This window comes from Ovis canadensis, chromosome 21 (assembly GCF_042477335.2).
Source record: "Ovis canadensis isolate MfBH-ARS-UI-01 breed Bighorn chromosome 21, ARS-UI_OviCan_v2, whole genome shotgun sequence".
NCBI lineage: Eukaryota > Metazoa > Chordata > Mammalia > Artiodactyla > Bovidae > Ovis > Ovis canadensis.
Window position 1 is genome coordinate 34767409 of NC_091265.1, and position 24245 is coordinate 34791653.

General features: G+C 39.8%; 1 protein-coding gene across 1 annotated transcript in view; it reads left to right on the forward strand.

Annotated features, from left to right (window-relative positions):
• Positions 1 to 24245, forward strand: part of LOC138426403 (glycerophosphodiester phosphodiesterase domain-containing protein 4-like) — a 133770-nt gene that overhangs the window by 16899 nt on the left and 92626 nt on the right. The window contains exons 3-5 of the mRNA XM_069564915.1: positions 3235 to 3338; positions 10421 to 10514; positions 20746 to 20805. Coding sequence (XP_069421016.1) covers positions 3235 to 3338; positions 10421 to 10514; positions 20746 to 20805 — 258 coding nt within the window. The remainder of the gene's footprint in view (positions 1 to 3234; positions 3339 to 10420; positions 10515 to 20745; positions 20806 to 24245) is intronic.

Consider the following 24245-nt stretch of genomic DNA (forward strand, 5'->3'; position numbering starts at 1 on the left):
GCACGCCAGGCCTCCCTGTCCATCACCAACTCCCAGAGTTCACTCAGACTCGCATCCATCGAGTCAGTGATGCCATCCAGTCATCTCATCCTTGGTCGTCCCCTTCTTCTCCTGCCCCCAATCCCTCCCAGCATCAGAGTCTTTTCCAATGAGTCAACTCTTCGCATGAGGTGGCCAAAGTACTGGAGTTTCAGCTTTAGCATAATTCCTTCCAAAGAAATCCCAGGGCTGATCTCCTTCAGAATGGACTGGCTGGATCTCCTTGCAGTCCAAGGGACTCTCAAGAGTCTTCTCCAACACCACAGTTCAAAAGCATCAATTGTTCAGCGCTCAGCCTTCTTCACAGTCTAACTCTCACATCCATACATGACTACTGGAAAAACCATAGCCTTGACTAGACAGATCTTAGTCGGCAAAGTAATGTCTCTGCTTTTGAATATACTATCTAGGTTGGTCATAAATTTTCTTCCAAGGAGTAAGTATCTTTTAATTTCATGGCTGCAGTCACCATCTGCAGTGATTTTGGAGCCCCCCAAAATAAAGTCTGACACTGTCTCCACTGTTTCTCCATCTTTTTCCCATGGAATGATGGGACCAGATGCCATGATCTTCATTTTCTGAATGTTGAGCTTTAAGCCAACTTTTTCACTCTCCTCTTTTACTTTCATCAAGAGGCTTTTTAGCTCCTCTTCACTTTCTGCCATAAGGGTGGTGTCATCTGCATATCTGAGGTTATTGATATTTCTCCAGATAAGGTGATAAGTGGTAAGTGAGCAGGTCAGAAAGGAATGTTTTAATAAAATTTTGAGGCATCTTTATGTCAAGTTAAAATGTTTGAACTTTGTTCTGTAAACAGTGGGGAGCCTTTGAACATTTTTGAGCAAGTGTGGCAACAGTGAGAATCAAAATAAGGAAATCTGTTTATGCAACAAGAACAAGTTCATTGAATGTGCTCCACAGTGAGTAAGACAACTAAGGCTTCTGGCCTTCCTGTGGCTTGTATCGTAGTGGAATGAGTTAGGTAATAAACAGTAATGAAGAAAGATGGTTTCATATAGTGATAAGAGCTTTGAAGATAATACATAGGAAAATGGGAGCATGGTTAGAGAAAACTGCTTGGAAGCAATGTCATGTGAACAATCTCTTAAATGTAAAAATCAAATCAGCCTTGTATACACGTGGGGGCAGAAGTATTCCAGTCAGGGGAACCAGGAAGTGCAAAACTCTTAGGAATTAAAGAGCCTCCTGATGAAGGTGAAAGAGGAGAGTGAAAAAGCTGGCTTAAAATTCAACATTCAGAAAATAAAGATTATGGCATGTTGTCCTATCACTTCATGACAAATAGATGGGGGAAAAATGGAAACAGTAATGGATTTTATTTTCTTGGGCTCCAAAATTACTGCAGACAGTGACAGCAACCTTGAAATTAAAAGGCACCTGCTCCTTGGAAAAAAAGCTATTACAAACCTACACAGTGTATTAAAAAAGTGGAGACATCTCTTTGCCAACAAAGGTCTGTATAGTCAAAACTGTTTTTCCAGTAGTCATGTATGGATGTGAGAATTGGACCATAAAGATGGTTGGGCGCCAAAGAATTGATACTTTTGATCTGTGGTACTGGAGAAGACTCTTGAGAGTCCCTTGGACAGCAGGGAAATCAAACCAGTCAATCCTAAAGGAAATCAACCCTGAATATTCATTAGAAGGACTTATGCTGATGCTCCAATACTTGGTCACCTGATGCAAAGACCCAAGTCAATGCAAAAGACCCTGGTGGAGGGAAAGATTGAGGGCAGGAGGAGAGGGAACAACAAAGGATGAGATGGTTGGATGGTATCATCAACTTGATGGACCTGAGTTTGCACAAACTCCAGGAGATAGTGAAGCTCAGGGAAGCCTGGTGTAGTGAAGGACAGGGAAGCCTGGTGTACTGCAGTCCAAGAAGTCACAAAGTAGGACATGACTGAGCAACTGAACAACAAAGGAACAGATCTGATTATGTTCTAGAAACATAAAGAAGACCAGTATGTCTGGAGTTCAATAATGGAGTTAGTATGTAGAATGGGATGAGGTCAGGGATGGGCAAGACTTGATCATGTAAGACCTCTGGGCCATGGCAGGCAGTCGGGATGATATTCTTGTACAGCAGGCTTTTCTGGGAGGGTTGTAAGCAGGGGAGTGACTGTGTGATACACATTTTTAAAAATCCACACATGATTTGTGTAGAGGGTGAGTATAATCCGAGTCAAAACCTGTTCTCTTCATATTCCTACTCCAGAAGTGGTGGTTTAGTGCCTTGTTACCTACAATATCTCACCATTTTGAAGAACTCTGTTTTCCATTTTGTTTCCTTATTCTTAGTGCTCACAATAACTGTATAATTTGTACAGGGTGGGGATTATTCTATACATTTTTAATAGTTTGGATGCAGTGTCCCAACAAGGCAAAATTTCTCATTCTTGTGATACAGTCATTGTCCTGGGACGAGTTTGACAGTGTATTGTTCTAGTTTGTGATACAATTTTCAGTGCAGGGGTTGTCTTCAAGGTTCAGTGTGTACACATTTGCAGAAAGATCATTTCCATATTGGTTTTGAGCTGACAGATCCAGGCTGTTTCCCTGCTTGGTTGTGTGACCTTGAGTCATTTAACCTAAACTCTCTGAGTTTTAACTCTTTATTCTACAAAATGAGATTAACAATACCTAACTCATATAACTCGTATATGAGAATTAAAATAAATGTAAGTAATTTGTGAAGTCCCTAGCATTATAGCTACTGGGGAAAAAAAAAAGATTTATTCCCTAATCTAGTGCTCTTCTCCCCAAAATGTGGATAGATAAGTGACTATTCTTTAGTGAACTGATGAATAATGAATGAATGAATTACTCAGTGAATGAACATACATTTGTTACATGGAGAGGTAGATGAATTCAACAGATGATTGTTGAGAGTCCGTGATTGGCAATACATAGAAGTGTAGCCAAAGTTCCTTTTCCTCAAAGAAGAAACTGTGACATCAGATATAAACATATGCAACCAACTCTAGTTCAGGATAATGTTATAAATAAAGTTTTGTAAAATTCCATAGGGTTAAAAGAATACAGTGGTCTCTCCAGTCAGGGGAGGGTAATGCTACATTGTAACTATTGAGGCCTCTGAGGAGTATAAACAAATGTTGCGGAAGTACCATAAATAAATGGAGTTAAATGAGATTTCCTTCTGTCTCTTCCCAGAGAGAGCGATTATTTTACCCATGGCTGATTATGTCATTTTGCTTGTCTGTGCTTTTATTTTTCACATGGATAGAAACTTCAAATGAATTCAATGGCTTTGACTGGTGAGTTTTACTTTTTGTATTTTCATTTGTGTAAGGGCTCTTTGGTATAATTACCACATGGATCTTACTTCAGCCTGAAAAGATCTGGTTACATAAGAGGGAGGGTGGACAAAGTTGGATTTTCTGCATCTGGTGTATGGGAGGCCTGACTCTGGGGAAGCGTAAGCATGCTCAGCACCCTCAGCTACTATACTTCCCTTCCACCTGTGCTCACCGTCACTCTTAGACCAAATCTGGCTCAGGGGGAAGCTTTTTCTGTGCTTCCAGTGCCCCCAGTCCTTTTATTCAGATGACTCCCTGATACCTTTTTCCTCAACTTCTTGATCTGGGTTACTGATGCCTACACTAGTTGGTCTTCATGATCTCTGTGCATGAACCCTGATATCTGTCTCACCTCCAGCCTCTTACTCTTTCTCTGTCCTTACGGGGCTTCCTGAAACTCTAAAGACAGGTGTGATGTGTGATCTGAGCACCCTTCCGGCCAAACTCCAAGACAACTCTCAGTTCTTCCAGCTTCTCTAGCCTTGATTGTTATGTATCTTACCCATTATTTAGTGTTTGATGGAGAAATGGGTCTGTTTAAGTATGAGGCTTTTTAAAAATGTAATTTATTGTTTTTGTTCAGTTGCTAAGTCATGTCTGATTCTTTGTGACCCCGTGGACTGCAGCATGCCTGGATTCCCTGTCCTTCACTATATCTCAGAATTTGCTCAAACTCATGTCCACTGAGTCAGTGATACCATCCAACCATCTCATCCCCTGTCACCCAATTCTCCTCCTACCCTCAACCTTTCCCAGCATCAGAGTCTTTTCCAATGAGTTGGCTCTTCGCATCAGGTCGCCAAAGTATTGGAGCTTCAACATAAATCCTTCCAATGAATATTCAGGGTTGATTTCCTTTAGGATATCTGGTTTGAACTCCTTGTTTTCCAGGGGACTCTCAAGATTCTTCTCCAATACCACAGTTCAAAAGCATCGATTCTTCGGTGCTCAGCCTTCTTTATTGTCCAACTCTCATATCCATACATGACTACTGGTAAACCCCTAACTTTGACTATATGGACCTTTGTCAGTGAAGTGATGTCTTTTCTTTTTAATATACTGTCATGTAATTCTTCCAAGAAGCTAGCATCTTTTAATTTCATGGCTGCAGTCACCATCCGCATTGATTTTGGAACCCAAGAAAATGAAATCTGACACTAATTTCCACATTTTTCCCATCTATTTGCCAAGAAGTGATAAGACCAGATGCCATGATCTTCATTTTTTGAACGTTGAGTTTTAAGCCAGCTTTTTCACTTTCCTCTTTTGCCCTCATCAAGAGACTCTTTAGTTCCTCTTCACGTTTTGCCATTAAAGTGGTGTCATCTGCATATCTGAGGTTGTTGATATTTTTCCCAGCAATCTTGATTCTTGGGTCTGATTAGGGCTGTTTTGTTGCTGTTGTTGTTTTGGGCATTTCTTTTGGTTAGTCTTGTTAAAGGTTTGTCATTTTGCTTATCTTTTTGAAGAACTAAATTTTAGTTTTGTTGATTCTGTCATTGATTTCCCGTTCTTTATTTCACTTATTTACCAAGTAAATTGGCCCTTGAATGGAGCAAAGGCATGACAAAAGATGAAAGTATGCTACCAATCTTACTCCTAGTTTTCTCCTACAAGAACTTTTAATAATTTACCAGATTTTTTGTCATTGGGAAAGAAGAAATACTTTTATGGGATTCCTGGACACTGACTGTGAACTTTCTGAAATGTAAAACTGGAGATGTAAAATGCTGCTATGATTCCTTAGTAAGAGTAGGAACTTTTGAGTATTAGGTAGTCAATAAAATTCTGGTTCAGACTCATATCTTCATTGGGCATAGTGGGTCCCTAGACCACCCTGTGGTTATTTCTCTAGTTCTGGAATGCATACTCCAATAAACATACTCAAAATCATTCATAATCCCCACATCAATACTCCATCATCAAATAGGAGATGTAAATATAAGAGAAGCTCCCCCTGATCCTAAAGCCACAGTAGGTTTCATAGGCAGTTCCATGGCTGCCATGGCAAATTACCACAAATTGAGTGACACCAAAGAATACCATTTCTTATCTCACAGTTTTGTTGGTCAGAAGTGAGGTATGACCTGGATACTCAAGGTGCTTCGCTGGCCTGTGCTTTTAACTGAGGCTCTGAGTGAGACTCACTTCCAGGTTTATTTAAGTTGTTGGCAGAATCCAGTTTCTTCTGGTTGCTGAAATGAAGTGTTCATTCATTAGTGATTGTCAGATGGGAGTTGTTCCCAGCTTCTAGCTTGTGACCTTCTCTATCTTCAAATCTAACAGTGGTGTTTCAACTCCTTCTCATGCTTCAAATTTCTCTGATTTCTCATTTCTCATGTCTCTGAGTTCCTTTTCTGCCTTCTTTACTTATTTTAAGAGCTCATGTGACTACACTGGATTCAATCTGATAATCCAGAATAATCTTCCTACTTTAAAGGCAGCTGAATAGTAACCTTAATTGAAAATGTTCCTCTTATAGTCTAACATAACATCATCACTAGTGACACCAGAGGACAAAGATATATATTTCTCAGACCCTGATGCAGGGAAAGATTGAAGGCAGAAGAAGAGGGTGACAAGAGGATGAGATGGTTGGATGGCATCACCAACTCAATGGACATGAACCTGGGCAAACTCCAGAGGATAGTGAAGGATAGAGAGGCCTGGCATGTTGCAGTCCGTGGGGTCACAAGAATTGGATTTGACTTAAAGACTGAACAACAACATACATATATATGTGTGTGTATATACACACATATATATGTATTTAAATGATATATATATGAATAAAATATATGTTTATAATATATATGATATGTAAGGAAATATATATATATATATATGAATTTTTGCTTTACCCATTTCTCTGTCATTGAAAATAAGATGTGTGACTAGTAGTTAATCGTATATCAGTTCAGTCGCTCAATCATGTCTGACTCTTACCCCGTGAATCGCAGCATGCCAGGCCTCCCTGTCTATCACCAACTCCCAGAGTTCACTCAGACTCACGTCCATCGAGTCAGTGATGCCATCCAGCCATCTCATCCTCTGTCATCCCCTTCTCCACCTGCCCTCAATCCCTCCCAGCATCAAAGTCTTTTCCAATGAGTCAACTCTTCACATGAGGTGGCCACAGTACTGGAGTTTCAGCTTTAGCATCATTACCTCCAAAGAAATCCCAGGGCTGATCTCCTTCAGAATGCACTGGTTGGATCTCCTTGCAGTCCAAGGGACTCTCAAGAGTCATCTCCAACACCATAGTTCAAAAGCATCAATTCTTCGGCACTCAGCCTTCTTCACAGTCCAACTCTCACATCCATATGTGACTACTGGAAAAACCATAGCTTTGACTAGAAGGAACTTAGTCAGCAAAGTAATGTCTCTGCTTTTGAATATGCTATCTAGGTTGGTCATAACTTTCCTTCCGAGGAGTAAGTGTCTTTTAATTTCATGGCTGCAGTCACCATCTGCAGTGATTTTGGAGCCCCCCAAAATAAAGTCTGACACTGTTTCCACTGTTTCCCCATCTATTTCCCATGGAGTGATGGGACCGGATGCCATGATCTTCATTTTCTGAATGTTGAGCTTTAGGCCAACTTTTTCACTCTCCTCTTACACTTTCATCAAGAGGCTTTTTAGTTCCTCTTCACTTTCTGCCATAAGGGTGGTGTCTTCTGCATATCTGAGGTTATTGATATTTCTCCCGGCAATCTTGATTCCAGCTTGTGTTTCTTCCAGCCCAGCATTTCTCATAATGTACTCTGCATATAAGTTAAATAAGCAGGATGACAATATACAGCCTTGATGTACTCCTTTTCCTATTTGGAACCAGTCTGTTGTTAAATGTCCAGTTCGAACTGTTGCTTCCTGGCCTGCATACAGATTTCTCAAGAGGCAGGTCAGGTGGTCTGGTATTCCCATCTCTTTCAGAATTTTCCACAGTTTATTGTGATCCACACAGTCAAAGGCTTTGGCATAGTCAATAAAGCAGAAAGAGATGTTTTTCTGGAACTCTCTTGCTTTTTGCATGATCCAGCGGATGGTGGCAATTTGATCTGTGGTTCCTGTGCCTTTTCTAAAACCAGCTTGAACATCAGGAAGTTCACGGTTCATGTATTGCTGAAGCCTGGCTTGGAGAATTTTGAGCATTACTTTACTAGCGTGCTAGTACTTAAATTAGAGGCATAAACATCATCCAGTGATCAATTGTCAGAACAGATGTAACAACCTTCTCTAGCATTTTCTGTAATAGCATACGGTCTAATCCCAACAATGAATACTTCTCTGAATCATCCCAGACCAAGCCAATATTTTTAATCATTTTGAAAATTCTTAGGCTTCATCTTTCATTTTTCTTTTTAAACTAGTTTTAAAGTATCTGCTTATTTATTTTTGGCTTCATTGAGTCTTTGTTGATGCATGTGGGCTTTTTTCTAGTTGTGATGAGCAGGGGCTACTCTTTAGTTTCAGTGCACGGACTTCTCATTGTGGTGGCTTCTCTTACTGTGGAACATAGACTCTAGGATGTGTAGGCTTTAGTAGTTGCAGCATGTGGGCTCAGTATTGTGGCTCACGGGCTTAGCTGCCCCATAGCCTGTGGGATCTTCCCGGATAAAGGGTTGAACCCGTGTCTTCTGCATTGACAGGTGGATCTTTACCACTGAGCCACCAGCAAAGCCTTCATCCCATTTTCTACTGCCTCTCCTTTTGAAACTTTAGTTTCATGTGTGTTAGGCATTTTCTCTTCCTCCCATAAGTGTCATATTCTTTCTTCTGTACTTTTCATGTTTTTTTGTGTCTCTGTTTCCTTCTTGATATTTGTCTCCTGACTTGGTTTTTTGCTAAACTAATTATTTTGGCTGTGTTTTGCCTGCTATTAAATTTGTCCACTGCATTCTTAATTTTTGTTGCTGTATTTTCCTTTGTAGAATTCTTAATTGGTTCTCTTTTTAATAGGTCTCTGTGCTTTGTCACTCAGTCCAACTCTTTGTAACCCTATGAACTCTAGCCCACCAGGCTCCCTCTGTCCATGGGATCCTCCAGGCAAGAATATTGGAGTGGGTTGCCATGCCCTCCCCCAGGGGATCTTCTCAACCCAGGGATCGAACCCAAGTCTCCCACATTGCAGCTCTCCCACAATTTTTCCTTTGCCAGCAGTACCCAGCAGGTAGATGGGACCTTCACCTGTTTGGTGTGAGAATTTGGAAATGACCTAATATTAAATATTTAGTGGAAACAGTGTCAGACTTTATTTTGGGGGGCTCCAAAATCACTGTAGATGGTGATTGCAGCCATGAAATTAAAAGACGCTTACTCCTTGGAAGGAAAGTTATGACCAACCTAGACAGCATATTCAAAAGCAGAGACATTACTTTGCTGACTAAGGTCCGTCTAGTCAAGGCTATGGTTTTTCCTGTGGTCATGTATGGATGTGAGAGTTGGACTATGAAGAAGGCTGAGTGCCGAAGAATTGATGCTTTTGAACTGTGGTGTTGGAGAAGACTCTTGAGAGTCCCTTGGACTGCAAGGAGATCCAACCAGTGCATTCTGAAGGAGATCAGCCCTGGGATTTCTTTGGAAGGAATGATGCTAAAGCTGAAACTCCAGTACTTTGGCCACCTGATGTGGAGAGTTGACTCATTGGAAAACACTCTGATGCTGGGAGGGATTGGGGGCAGGAGGAGAAGGGGACAACCGAGGATGAGATGGCTGGATGGCATCACGGACTCGATGGATATGAGTCTGAGTGAACTCCAGGCGATGGTGATGAACAGGGAGGCCTGGCGTGCTGCGATTCATGGGGTTGCAAAGAGTTGGACACGACTGAGTGACTGAACTAAACTGAACTGAAAATAGATAAGAAGGCCATTATGTTGATGAGGGCAGAAAATAATGTGGCTAGAGAAATTATTAGAAAAGAGAGAGGTACCATTGAAGGCAAAACCAAACTTTTCTTTCTCATTTGGAATATAAAGTCAATATTGCTGCTATAAAAGTCATGTAGCTAATTCTTTGGCTGTCTTTAGACTGCTTTATGTCTATCCTATATGTTCTTATCCCCTGCATTTCATTTTTTGATCATTACTCTGCTTGCATATGGATATGAGTCCTTTATCTCTCTGAAGATCTTGAATATATTTTTTATTGTTCTTTTCTGATTGTTATCTTATATTTTTGTGCAAGTTATTGTATTAGTTGGCATTATTAGGTTAATTTGTTAACATCACTTACACATTTTCTGATTCCTGGCTGTGAGATCATGTTTTACAGGATACTCTTCTCAGTGTCTTGATCTGGGTTTAGCCTTGCTAGGTTGACTGCTTGTCTAACTTTTTCTTTTGGCATGTCTTCTCACCCCTGACCTAAGAGAATTTTTTCTTATATTTAATGTGGTAATATGTTCAATAATCTGTATTTTATATTATTAAAACATAATTTCTCTAGGTCTCATAAGGAGAGGAAATAATTTCTGTTATCTTGAAATGAAGAGTCTAAATTCTATGACATATAGTATTTAGAGTAATTGTAACATTGTTTAACTTAAATCAGTTTGTTAGCAGTTTTAAGTTATAACCTACTTTAGTAACAAGGAGGACTACAAATCTCTTACACAAGATATATATGTTAATATAGTGGCTTGCTATTGTGTAAGAGAACATATTTATAAGGACAAGGAATCTGCCAAATAGGCATGTATTAGCTATATGAAGGCAGTGAACTTATGGATGACTTTTTCTCTTTTGATATTCCATAATTCCTGTATTTTATTGTTTTTTTAAAGAGTGTATAGTTTTTGAGTCTTTATTCTAAATAACTTTAAAAAGCATACCAGTTGTACAGAATCCTATTAATGTACCTGATTGTAGAGCAAAATTAAAACTTCTCAACTAAATACCTGTAAAGGGTAACTGTTCCCAAATTGCTCCTCTTCTTATTCCCCTGTTTTCTTATGCCTCATCTAGTCCAGTCATATCCCCTATCCTTGACAGAGATACTACTAACTTCTTTATTTTAGAAATTGAAACACATTTTTGCAGGGTTGTTTTCCTAGGTACAGGAGTCTGGTTCTTTTGGTCCATTGTCTTGCTGAGTTTCCTTGGGATCCTGGCTGCCTACACAACACTCCTACTGGTGAGTAATGTTTCCCATTTCTCCCACTCCCTTCCTGAGTAGTCTCATGAGGTGCTCTGTCTGTCATATGGTTCCCAATTGGTGCTGGGAGCCCTCAGATCACTCTTCACAGAGTCTGGGTCTTCATCAGCCACTTAAATATTAGGCAGGAGGGATAGAGGGGTAAAAAGGCTCATGCTGTTAGATGGTGTGTCTTTTCACTTTGATCCTTTGAAAGGGTGGCAGAACATCCTTTTTTTCTTTCTGTGTTTCATGGCTTATTTTCTGATTCATTTAGTGTTGTCATTTTAGATACCTGCATCTTCGCATGGCAATACACTTATTCATTGAACTGCTCATTTCATAGCCCATCTCTTGGGGATCAGTCTTTCTGGATCTTACAAATTATCTAGTGAGTTAAACCTGTTTTGCTCTGCAAATGCTAATCCCCTAATCCAGGTGCAAATTACATTTTAGCAAATGTATTTAGGTAATAGAGACCCTGCCTGTTTCCTGACATAGTAGTGTTTTGTAGTGTGGAAAATTCACACCAAACAGAGTAGTGTCATGTAGTGTGAGAAACGTAGGCCAGGCAGCAGAGGAGTCTTCAGAACTGGAAAGCTTATGGGAGACTTTTAGGTAACTAGCATTTTTCTGTGCCCACTTACACATAGGACATGTATATCTTTCTCTGGTTTCATAATTTCTTGTCTCCACAGATTTCCTCTCTGATACTAAAGAACACAACTCCCACAAGAGTTTACATTTGGATTAATTTTTCTTTCAGCAAAATATATTATATGAGTGATAAGTACTTAGGTTACAGAGATCAAAAGCATTTGATTTCTGTTTTCATACAGGGCACTTCAGAGGTAAGTATGAAAAATAAAGTTACAGTTGTCCTTAATAAAATGAGTGTAGAATCTAATAGGGAACTAGACCATAGACAAAAGTAAGGAACAAAGAGCATTATAATTGTCATTCACTTCAGTTCAGTTCAGTCACTCAGTTGTGTCCGACTCATTGCAAGCCCGTAAATCACAACATGCCAGGCCTCCCTGTCCGTCACCAACTCCCGGAGTTCACTCAAACTCATGCCCATCGAGTCAGTGATGTCATCCAGCCATCTCATTCTCTGTCGTCCCCTTTGCCTCCTGCCTCCAATCCCTCTCAGCATTAGGGTCTTTTCCAATGAGTCAACTCTTCTCATGAGGTGGCCAAAGTACTGGAGTTTGAGCTTCAGCATCAGTCCTTCCAATGAATACCCAGGACTGATCTCCTTTAGGATGCGCTGGTTGGATCTCCTTGCAGTCCAAGGGACTCTCAAGAGTCTTCTCCAACACCACAGTTCAAAAGCACCAATTCTTCGGTGCTCAGCTTTCTTCACAGTCCAACACTCAGATCCATACATGACCACTGGAAAAACCATAGCCTTGATTAGATGGAACTTTGTTGGCAAAGTAGTATCTAGCTTTTCAATATGCTATCTAGGTTGGTCATAACCTTCCTTCCAAGGAGTAAGTGTCTTTTAATTTCATGGCTGCACAAGGGAAAAACAACAAATAACACACAAGGGGATTCCCATAAGGATAACAGCTGATCTTTCAATAGAAACTCTTCAGGCCAGGAGGGAATGGCAAGACATACTTAAAGTGATGAAAGACAATAACCTACAGCCCTGATTACTGTACCCAGCAAGGATCTCATTCAAATACGAAGGAGAAATCAAAAGCTTTACAGACAAGCAAAAGCTGAGAGAATTCAGCACCACCAAACCAGCTCTCCAACAAATTCTAAAGGATATTCTCTAGACAGGAAACACGAAAAGGGTGTATAAACCCGAACCCAAAACAATAAAGTAAATGGTAACGGGATCATACTTATCAATAATTACCTTAAACGTAAATGGGTTGAACGCCCCGACCAAAAGGCAAAGAGTGGCCGAATGGATACAAAAACAAGACCCCTCTATATGCTGCACAAGAGACCCACCTCAAAACAAGGGACACATACAGACTGAAAGTGAAGGGCTGGAAAAAGATATACCATGCAAATAGAGACCAAAAGAAAGCAGGAGTGGCAATACTCATATCCAATAAAATAGACTTTAAAACAAAGGCTGTGAAAAGAGACAAAGAAGGCCACTACATAATGATCAAAGGATCAATCCAAGAAGAAGATATAACAATTATAAATATATATGCACCCAACATAGGAGCACCGCAATATGTAAGACAAATGCTAACAAGTATGAAAGGGGAAATCAACAATAACACAATAATACTGGGAGACTTTAATACCCCACTCACACCTATGGACAGATCAACTAAACAGAAAATTAACAAAGAAACGCAAACTTTAAATGATACATTAGATCAGTTAGACCTAATTGATATCTATAGGACATTTCTCCCCAAAACAATGAATTTCACCTTTTTTCCAAGTGCTCATGGAACCTTCTCCAGGATAGATCACATCCTGGGCCATAAATCTAAACTTGATAAATTCAAAAAAATCGAAATCATTCCAAGCATCTTTTCTGACCATAATGCATTAAGATTAGATCTCAATTACAGGAGAAAAACTATTAAAAATTCCAACATATGGAGGTTGAACAACATACTTCTGAATAACCAACAAATCACAGAAGAAATCAAAAAAGAAATTAAAATATGCATAGAAACGAATGAAAATGAAAACACAACAACCAAAAACCTGTGGGACACTATAAAAGCAGTGCTAAGAGGAAAGTTCATAGCAATACAGGCATACCTCCAGAAACAAGAAAAAAGTCAAGTAAATAACCTAACTCTGCAACTAAAGCAACTAGAAAAGGAAGAGTTGGAGAACCCCAGAGTTAGTAGAAGGAAAGAAATCTTAAAAATTAGGGCAGAAATAAATGCAAAAGAAACAAAAGAGACCATAGCAAAAATCAACAAAGCCAAAAGCTGGTTCTTTGAAAGGATAAATAAAATTGACAAACCACTAGCCAGACTCATCAAGAAGCAAAGAGGGAAAAATCAAATCAATAAAATTAGAAATGAAAATGGAGAGATCACAACAGACAACACAGAAATACAAAGGATCATAAGAGACTACTATCAGCAGTTGTATGCCAATAAAATGGACAACGTGGAAGAAATGGACAAATTCTTAGAAAAGTACAATTTTCCAAAACTGAACCAGGAAGAAATAGAAAATCTTAACAGACCCATCACAAGCACGGAAATTGAAACGGTAATCAGAAATCTTCCAGCAAACAAAAGCCCAGGTCCAGACGGCTTCACAGCTGAATTCTCCCAAAAATTTCGAGAAGAGCTAACACCTATCCTCCTCAAACTCTTCCAGAAAATTGCAGAGGAAGGTAAACTTCCAAACTCATTCTATGAGGCCACCATCACCCTAATACCAAAACCTGACAAAGATGTCACAAAAAAAGAAAACTACAGGCCAATATCACTGATGAACATAGATGCAAAAATCCTCAACAAAATTCTAGCAATCAGAATCCAACAACACATTAAAAAGATCGTACACCATGACCAAGTGGGCTTTATCCCAGGGATGCAAGGATTCTTCAATATCCGCAAATCAATCAATGTAATTCACCACATTAACAAATTGAAAAATAAAAACCATGTGATTATCTCAATAGATGCAGAGAAGGCCTTTGACAAAATTCAACATCCATTTATGATAAAAACTCTCCATAAAGCAGGAATAGAAGGAACATACCTCAACATAATAAAAGCTATATATGATAAACCCACAGCAAACATTATCCTCAATGGTGAAAAATTGAAAGCATTTCCCCTAAAGTCAGGAACAAGACAAGGGTGTCCACTTTCACCGCTACTATTCAACATAGTTCTGAAAGTTTTGGCCACAGCAATCAGAGCAGAAAAAGAAATAAAAGGAATCCAAATTGGAAAAGAAGAAGTAAAACTCTCACTGTTTGCAGATGACATGATCCTCTACATGGAAAACCCTAAAGACTCCACCAGAAAATTACTAGAGCTCATCAATGAATATAGTAAAGTTGCAGGATATAAAATCAACACACAGAAATCCCTTGCATTCCTATACACGAATAATGAGAAAGTAGAAAAAGAAATTAAGGAAACAATTCCATTCACCATTGCAACGAAAAGAATAAAATACTTAGGAATATATCTACCTAAAGAAACTAAAGACCTATATATAGAAAACTATAAAACACTGATGAAAGAAATCAAAGAGGACACTAATAGATGGAGAAATATACCATGTTCATGGATCGGAAGAATCAATATAGTGAAAATGAGTATACTACCCAAAGCAAATTACAAATTCAATGCAATCCCTGTCAAGCTACCAGCCACATTTTTCACAGAACTAGAACAAATAATTTCAAGATTTGTATGGAAATACAAAAAACCTCGAATAGCCAAAGCAATCTTGAGAAAGAAGAATGGAACTGGAGGAATCAACTTACCTGACTTCAGGCTCTACTACAAAGCCACAGTCATCAAGACAGTATGGTACTGGCACAAAGACAGACACATAGATCAATGGAACAAAATAGAAAGCCCAGAGATAAATCCACACACATATGGACACCTTATCTTTGACAAAGGAGGCAAGAATATACAATGGAGTAAAGACAATCTCTTTAACAAGTGGTGCTGGGAAAACTGGTCAACCACTTGTAAAAGAATGAAACTAGATCACTTTCTAACACCACACACAAAAATAAACTCAACATGGATTAAAGATCTAAATGTAAGATCAGAAACTATAAAACTCCTAGAGGAGAACATAGGCAAAACACTCTCAGACATAAATCACAGCAGGATCCTCTATGATCCACCTCCCAGAATTCTGGAAATCAAAGCAAAAATAAACAAATGGGATCTAATTAAAATTAAAAGCTTCTGCACAACAAAGGAAAATATAAGCAAGGTGAAAAGACAGCCTTCTGAATGGGAGAAAATAATAGCAAATGAAGCAACTGACAAACAACTAATCTTAAAAATATACAAGCAACTTATGCAGCTCAATTCCAGAAAAATAAACGACCCAATCAAAAAATGGGCCATAGAACTAAATAGACATTTCTCCAAAGAAGACATACGGATGGCTAATAAACACATGAAAAGATGCTCAACATCACTCATTATTAGAGAAATGCAAATCAAAACCACAATGAGGTATCACTTCACACCAGTCAGAATGGCTGCGATCCAAAAATCTGCAAGCAATAAATGCTGGAGAGGGTGTGGAGAAAAGGGAACCCTCCTACACTGTTGGTGGGAATGCAAACTAGTACAGCCACTATGGAGAACAGTGTGGAGATTCCTTAAAAAATTGCAAATAGAACTACCTTATGACCCAGCAATCCCACTGCTGGGCATACACACCGAGGAAACCAGAATTGAAAGAGACACATGTACCCCAATGTTCATCGCAGCACTGTTTATAATAGCCAGGACATGGAAACAACCTAGATGTCCATCAGCAGATGAATGGATAAGAAAGCTGTGGTACATATACACAATGGAGTATTACTCAGCGGTTAAAAAGAATTCATTTGAATCAGTTCTGATGAGATGGATGAAACTGGAGCCAAGTATACAGAGTGAAGTAAGCCAGAAAGAAAAACACCAATACAGTATACTAACACATATATATGGAATTTAGGAAGATGGGAATGACATCCCTGTATGCAAGACAGGAAAAAAGACACAGATGTGCATAACGGACTTTTGGACTCAGAGGGAGAGGGAGAGGGTGGGGTGATTTGGGAGAATGGGAATTCTAACATGTATACTATCATGTAAGAATTGAATTGCCAGTCTATGTGTGACGTAGGGTGCAGCATGCTTGGGGCTGGTGCATGGGGATGACCCAGAGAGATGTTGTGGGGAGGGAGGTGGGGGGGGGTCATGTTTGGGAACGCATGTAAGAATTAAACATTTTAAAATTTAAAAAATAAAAAAAAATAAAAATAAAAAAATAATAATTTCATGGCTGCAGTCACCATCTACAGTGATTTTGGAGCCCAAAAAAATAAAGTCTGACACTGTTTCCACTGTTTCTCCATCTATCTGCCATGAAGTGATGGGACTGGATGCCATGATCTTCGTTTTCTGAATGTTGAGCTTTATGCCAACTTTTTCACTCTCCTCTTTCACTTTCATCAAGAGGCTTTTTAGTTCCTCTTCACTTTCTGCCATAAGGGTGGTATCATCTGCATATCTGAGGTTATTGATATTTCTCCCAGCAATCTTGATTCCAGCTTGTGCTTCTTCCAGCCCAGCGTTTCTCATGATGTACCTGCATATAAGTTAAATAAGCAGGATGATAATATAGAGCCTTGAGGCACTCCTTTTCCTATTTGGAGCCAGTCTGTTGTTCCATGTCCAGTTCTAACTGTTGCTTCCTGACCTGCATACAGATTTCTCAAGAGGCAGGTCAGGTCAGGTGGTCTGGTATTCCCATCTCTTTCAGAATTTTCCACAGTTTATTGTGATCCACACAGTCAAAGGCTTTGGAATTAGAGGGTCCTAAATAAAGTTCTACCTGGGTACTGAGAAGGAAGCGTTAACTTCCAGCCAGGAAGATTAAGTGAGGCTTCTTGGAATAGGTGGCACAGGAGGAGGATCTTGAAGGGATGTTAGATTTAGACATGTTTATGAGGATGGAGGAAAAAAAGTTCCAGAACATGGGGGTATCATGACAAAGTCAAGAAGACAGACATACATACAGTTTGACTTGATAAGATGGAAGAATCAGTGATGGTGGTGGTTTAGTCGCTAGGTTGTGTTTGACTCTTGTAACCCCATGGACTGTAGCCTGCCAGGCTCCTTTGTCCAAGGGATTCTCCAGGCAAGAATACTGGAGTAGGTTGCCATTTCCTTCTCCAGAAGAATCAGTACTGTTAACATATAAGGTATAATGAAGAATAATGTGAAATATGGATAAAATGTTAGGATTTTCAAAGATTTTGGAAGGCCTAAAAATAGGCCAAGACATTTAGCATAAATCAGATTTCTAGTTAAGATAATCATTCTCGAAGTCATTGTATGGAAACTGTATGTAGACAGAGATTAGTAAGAAACTTTTTAATGAGGAAGATGTGGATGAATGATGTGCTTGGGTCCACCAAACTGTACTTCACTCATACACAGTAAACAAAATGGTATAGGATATGGCTATCTTCAGTTCAGTTCAGTTCAGTTCAGTCGCTCAGTCATGTCCGACTCTTTGTGACCCCATGAATCGCAGCACGCCAGGCCTCCCTGTCCATCACCAACTCCCGGAGTTCATTCAGACTCACGTCCATTGAGTCAGTGATACCATCCAGTCATCTCATCCTCTGTCATCCCCTTCTCCTCCTGCCCCCAATCCCTCCCAGCATCAGAGTCTTTTCCAATGAGTCAACTCTTCGCATGAGGTGGCCAAAGTACTGGAGTTTCAGCTTTAGCATCATTCCTTCCAAAGAAATCCCAGGGCTGATCTTCAGAATGGACTGGTTGGACCTCCTTGCAGTCCAAGGGACTCTCAAGAGTCTTCTCCAACACCACAGTTCAAAAGGATCAATTCTTCAGCTTTCAGCCTTCTTCACAGTCCAACTTTCACATCCATACATGACTACTGGAAAAACCATAGCCTTGACTAGACGGACCTTAGTCGGCAAAGTAATGTCTCTGCTTTCCATATGCTATCTAGGTTGGTCATAACTTTCCTTCCAAGGAGTAAGCGTCTTTTAATTTCATGGCTGCAATCACCATCTGCAGCGATTTTGGATCCCCCCAAAATAAAGTCTGACACTGTTTCCACTGTTTCCCCATCTATTTCCCATGGAGTGATGGGACAAGATGCCATGATCTTCGTTTTCTGAATGTTGAGCTTTAAGCTAACTTTTTCACTCTCCTCTTTTACTTTCATCAAGAGGCTTTTTAGTTCTTCTTCACTTTCTGCCATAAGGATGGTGTCATCTGCATATCTGAGGTTATTGATATTTCTCCCGGCAATCTTGATTCCAGCTTGTGTTTCTTCCAGTCCAGCATTTCTCATGATGTACTCTGCATATAAGTTAAATAAGCAGGGGACAATATACAGCCTTGATGTACTCCTTTTCCTATTTGGAACCAGTCTGTTGTTCCATGTCCAGTTCTAACTGTTGCTTCCTGACCTGCATACAGATTTCTCAAGAGGCAGGTCAGGTCAGGTGGTCTGGTATTCCCATCTCTTTCAGAATTTTCCACAGTTTATTGTGATCCACATAGTCAAAGGCTTTGGCATAGTCAATAAAGCAGAAAGAGATGTTTTTCTGGAACTCTCTTGCTTTTTGCATGATCCAGCGGATGGTGGCAATTTGATCTGTGGTTCCTGTGCCTTTTCTAAAACCAGCTTGCACATCAGGAAGTTCATGGTTTACATATTGCTGAAGCCTGGCTTGGAGAATTTTGAGCATTACTTTACTAGCATGTGCTGCTGCTGCTGCTAAGTCATTTCAGTCGTGTCCGACTCTGTGCGACCCCATAGGTGGCAGCTCACCAGGCCTCCCCCGTCCCTGGGATTCTCCAGGCAAGAACACTGGAGTGGGTTGCCATTTCCTTCTCCAACGCATGAAAGTGAAAAGTGAAAATGACGTCGCTCAGTTGTGTCCAACTCCTAGCGGCCCCACGGACTGCAGCCCACCAGGCTCCTCTGCCCGTGGGATTTTCCAGGCAAGAGTACTGGAGTGGGTTGTCATTGCCTTCTCCGTACTAGCATGTGAGATGAGTGCAATTGTGCGGTAGTTTGCGCATTCTTTGGCATTGCCTTTCTTTGGAATTGGAACGAAAACTGACCTTTTCCAGTCCTGTGGCCACTGCTGAGTTTTCCAAATTTGCTGGCATATTGAGTGCAGCATTTTCACAGCATGGATATCTTAGTATATGGTATATTCTACAATGGACTTGTGGTGTCTAGTAAGCTATGTATTTTAACAAGCTTCTACTCTGTCCTACCTCTTTTTGGATATAGTGGCAGCAACAGAGGAGACTAGGTTTCTATTTCTTTATCTTTCAGTTATTTGTAACCTTAACCAAGTCTCATAACTCTTCTAATTCTCAGTTTCTTTTCTTTCAACTGAGAGTGATAATGATATTTAATAAAGTGGTATTTTATAGGGCCTAAAAGTGAAAGTGTTAGTTGTTTAGTCACATCCAACTCTTTGCAACCCCATGGATTGTAGCCCTCCAGGCACCTCTGTTCATTGGGATTCTCCAGGCAAGAATACTGGAGTGTATTGCCTTGCCTTCCTCCAGGGCCTCTTCCCAATCTAGGGATTGAACCCAGGTCTCCCACATTGCAGGCAGGTTCTTTACTGTCTGAGCTGCTAGGGAAGCCCAAGGTCTTGTCTGGGACCTGAACTCAGGACCTCTTGTGCTGGAGGCAAGAACCATATTCGATAGGCCAACCAGCTTGCCTGTATTGTACATTGGTAAAGTACAAAATAATACAAAATAATATGGATAAAATAATATCCATAACATTGCTTTGATAAAAAGGTGAGTGCCTTATGCACTCAAACTCTCTTTAATATCCTTAGCATCTAAAGACTCCAGTTTTCAGTCTCCATCTGCACACTGACTTCATGATTGCGTAGACTTAGATTCAAATCTAATTAAGATTTATTGACTAATACCAATGTTAACAATAGTGTTAACAATTGTAACAATGGCACTGGTTCCTCAAAGAAGAGCGCTTTTTTTTTTTTAAACATTTCAGTATTATTATTATTTTACTGTTGGCACATTTATAGGAGAAACTTGATTAGATGAGAAGAGGAGGCAAAATTTAAGGAAATTCAATGAGACTATCAAAGAGCTGGCCCCTCACTCTTATTACTAGTTCTGCATAATACTAGGAATAAGCTCCATCACACGGAAAAGAAGTTGGTAGGAACTCTGGAAGAATATCAGGGTGGTGATTGTTACAAATTTGCAGAGAAGATAATAAACTCTCTCTGGGTTGCTGGTGAAAGTTTCAAGTAGGAGGTCACATGGAGCACTATTTGAAGGGTTGGTGGCATGGAAAGAAGAGCTTTGTAGGCAGAGGAATAGTGTGACAACCCCTTGATGCTGAAAAGGGCAGGTGTAGCGAGAAGTGAATGTAATGCTGGACTGAAAGGAATGTTGAGTTGACAACACTGTTTTGGGTAGCATCTTGGTGGTTTCATTTCAAATTATTCTCCTCCTTTTTTTTTTGTTTTTGGTTTCAGGTACTTGGATTTTTGTTGTGTTGGGAAAAACAGCAACTGTACCTGCACTGGTACCATAAGGTAGGACATCCGAAACTTCAAATAGGAGACCCGAGACCAGGACTGAATGTGCCTCTTTGGCACTAAGTATTTAATACAGAGCTTCCCTTTCTTTGTCTCCCTTAGCAAAAAAGAAATCTGCTTATACTATTTCAACTGAAATGATTCAGTTCCTAACAGGTGGAACTGGCTTACTGACCATGATGAACCCAAACTTTATTTTTTCTCACTACTCTGTGTTAAACTTACTATGTGTGTTTGTTATTCCCATCCCCATAAAATCTTGAGCAAGCTCCACTAATTTCCCAGTCCTTCATAGTTACAAGGGCATTCCATTTCAATTACTAAATATTTCAGTTCATTGTAATGAATTCCAACTTTATGAGACATTTCCTTTACCCTATTTCACATGACCCAGGCCTGGAAACCAACAGTGGTGAAGAGAACATGACCTTTTACCTTTCTTACAGAGTAAGGGTCAGGGGAAGGAGAGATAGGGTAAAGAACACAGTCCCACAGGGAGGGTTTGGTTCCATTAGGACCAATAAATTGCAATTTTTGGCTCTTTACCGCATGGATTTTTCCATGTGTGTTTTCAGAGACCCTTCTGTTGAGATCTTGACTGCAACTCTTGGTGGATTCAATGCCTGTCTTCCTGTACCCTCTAAAATTTCTCTGCTGGTGTCCTTTTTATTCTCCCTGAGTTTGGAGCCCTTTAAAAATACACAAGAAAGTACAATGGATCTGTTTTTGTTCTGAGGAGACAGACATTACTGACCCAGCATCTGAAGACATGCAACTCTTTTCCATCATTGCCTCCCTTGTCTTGTTTTGCTATGGGCTTGAACATCTCCAGCATAGCCTCTTGGTATTTATACTTTTTCAGGCATTGTTTTCCTTGTATTTCCTCAAATCCAGAAACATGTCAAACTCCTTGAGTGGTTCCCTTAAATTTCCTTAAGAGGAAAATTTCCCTCAAAAGGGAAGTATGAATTGAAAGTATACATTTAAGAGTTAAAAGAATGGAAATTGAAGTAATAAGATCATGCAGGGAAAGAGGAAATTGAAGCATGAACATATAGGTGTTACTGAGATTCCCATAGGTTTTGGAGTTTGGATACCATGAGCAATTTGTCACTACAAAGGGTCCCTGTGGGTTAAACCATTCTGATTACTATTCCAGAAACCATGCTTACCTTGCCTCTGGCAGTGAGCGCTGCTACTTGGCCTCTGCCACAGCAGAATCTCATCATTGCCTTTGATCTCAGGAAGCCAGTTTCTGTGTCAGCATCTCTCACCTTTATCCAGGCATAAAGCATGGCCACTATGGTGCTTTTCAAGGATGCTGACACTCTCCTCACCAATGTGTTTCTCAGTGTCCTCTGAGACTGCCTGTAGGGCACAATATGGAGTGGGTTAGCTGACCATAGGTGATAGCATTTCAATAACATTTTCTCTTTAAAATTATTCTCAGTTTGTTTTAATCCACACAGTCAAAGGCTGTGGCATAGTCAGTGAAGTGGAAGAGATGGGAATACTAGATCACCTTATCTGCCCCCTGAGAAACCTGAATGCAGAGCAAGAAGCAACAGTTATAACTGGAAGTGAAACAACAGACTGGTTCAAAATTGGGAAAGGAGTACATCAAGACTGTATATTGTCACCTTGCTTATTTAACTTATATGCAGAGTATATCATGCAAAATGCTGGGCTGGATGAATCAAGCTGAAATCAAGATTGCTGGGAGAAATATCAACAACCTCAGATATGCAGATGATACCACTTCAATGATAAAAAGTGAAGAACTAAAGAGCTTCTTGATGAAGGTGAAAGAGGAGAGTGAAAAACTTGGCTTAAAACTCAACATTCAAAAAATGAAGAACATGGCTTCTGGTCCCATCACTTCATGGCAAATAGATAGGGAAACAGGGGAAAGAGGCAGATTTTATTTTCCTGGGCTCCAAAATCACTGTAGATGGTAACTGCAGCCACAAATTGAAGTATGGCAAAACCAATACCATATTGTAAAGTAATTAACCTCCAATTAAAATAAATAAATTTATATTAAAAAAAAAAGCTAGCTCCTTGGAAGGAAAGCTGTGACAAACCTAGACAGCATGGTCCATATAGTCAAAGCTATGGTTTTTCCAGTAGTCATATATGGATGTGAGAGTTGGACCATAAACAAGGCTGATCTCTGAAGAATTGATGCCTTTGAATTGTGGTGTTGGAGAAGACTCTTAGGAGTCTCTTGGATAGCACGGAGATCAAACCAGTCAATCCCAAGAAATCAACCCTGATTTAAATATTTTTGTTATGAGGCATTTGGTCTGCTAACAGTTTTGTTTTTTTTTCAGATTTTCACATCTATTTTTGTCTTTGTATAGAAGACATTGGACTATAGGTTTTGTTTCCTGTAATTGTCTTGTTCAGTTTGAGTATCAGTGTTTTTGTTATCTTCAAAAAACAAGTTAGAGAGAATTCCCTCTTTATTCTCAGGAAGAGTTGGTTAAAATTGAAATATTTCTTCCTTTGTTGTTGTTCAGTTGCAACCGCATGGACTGCCACACACCAGGCTTCCCTGTCTTTTACTATCTCCCAGAGTTTGCTCAAACTCATCTTGATTGAGCCTATTATGCCATCCGACAATCTCATCCTCTGTGGCCAAATTCTCCTTCTGTCTTCAGTCTTTCCCAGTATCAGAGTATTTTCCAATGAGTTGACTCTTTGCATCAGGTGACCAAAGTATCAGAGCTTCAGCTTCAGCATCAGTCCTTCCAAAGAATATTCAGGGTTGATTTCCTTGAGGATTGACTGGTTTGATTATCTTGCTGTTCAAAGGACTCCCAGGAGTTCTTTCCAGCACTACAGTTGAAAAGCATCAGTACTTGGTGCTCAGCCTTCTTTATGGTCCAACTCTCATATCCATATATGACTACTGGAAAAACCATAGCTTTAGCTAGATGGACCTTTGTCAACAAAGTGATGCCTCTGCTTTTTATAGGTTTGTCATAGCTTTCCTTACAAGGAGCAAGTGTCTTTTAATTTCGTGGCTGCAGTCACCATCTGCAGTAATTTTGGAGCCCAGGAAAATAAAGTCTGTCACTATTTCCTTCCCCCCCCCACCCCATCAATTTGACATGAAGTGATGGGACCAGATGCCAAGAGGTTAGTTTTTTGAATGCTGAGTTTTAAGCCTACTTTTTCAATCTCCTCTTTCACTCTTGTCAAGAGGCTCTATAATTTGTCTTGTTTTATTTTTTTTCTATTAGAGTTGTGTCATCTGCGTATCTGAGGTTGTTGATATTTCTCCCTGTAACCTTGACTCCAGCTTGAGCTTCATCAAGCCTGGCATTTTGCACGATGTACTCTGCATATAAGTTAAATAAACAGGGTGACAATATACAGTGTTGACGTACTCCTTTCCCAGTTTGGAACCAGTCTGTTCCATGTCCAGTTCT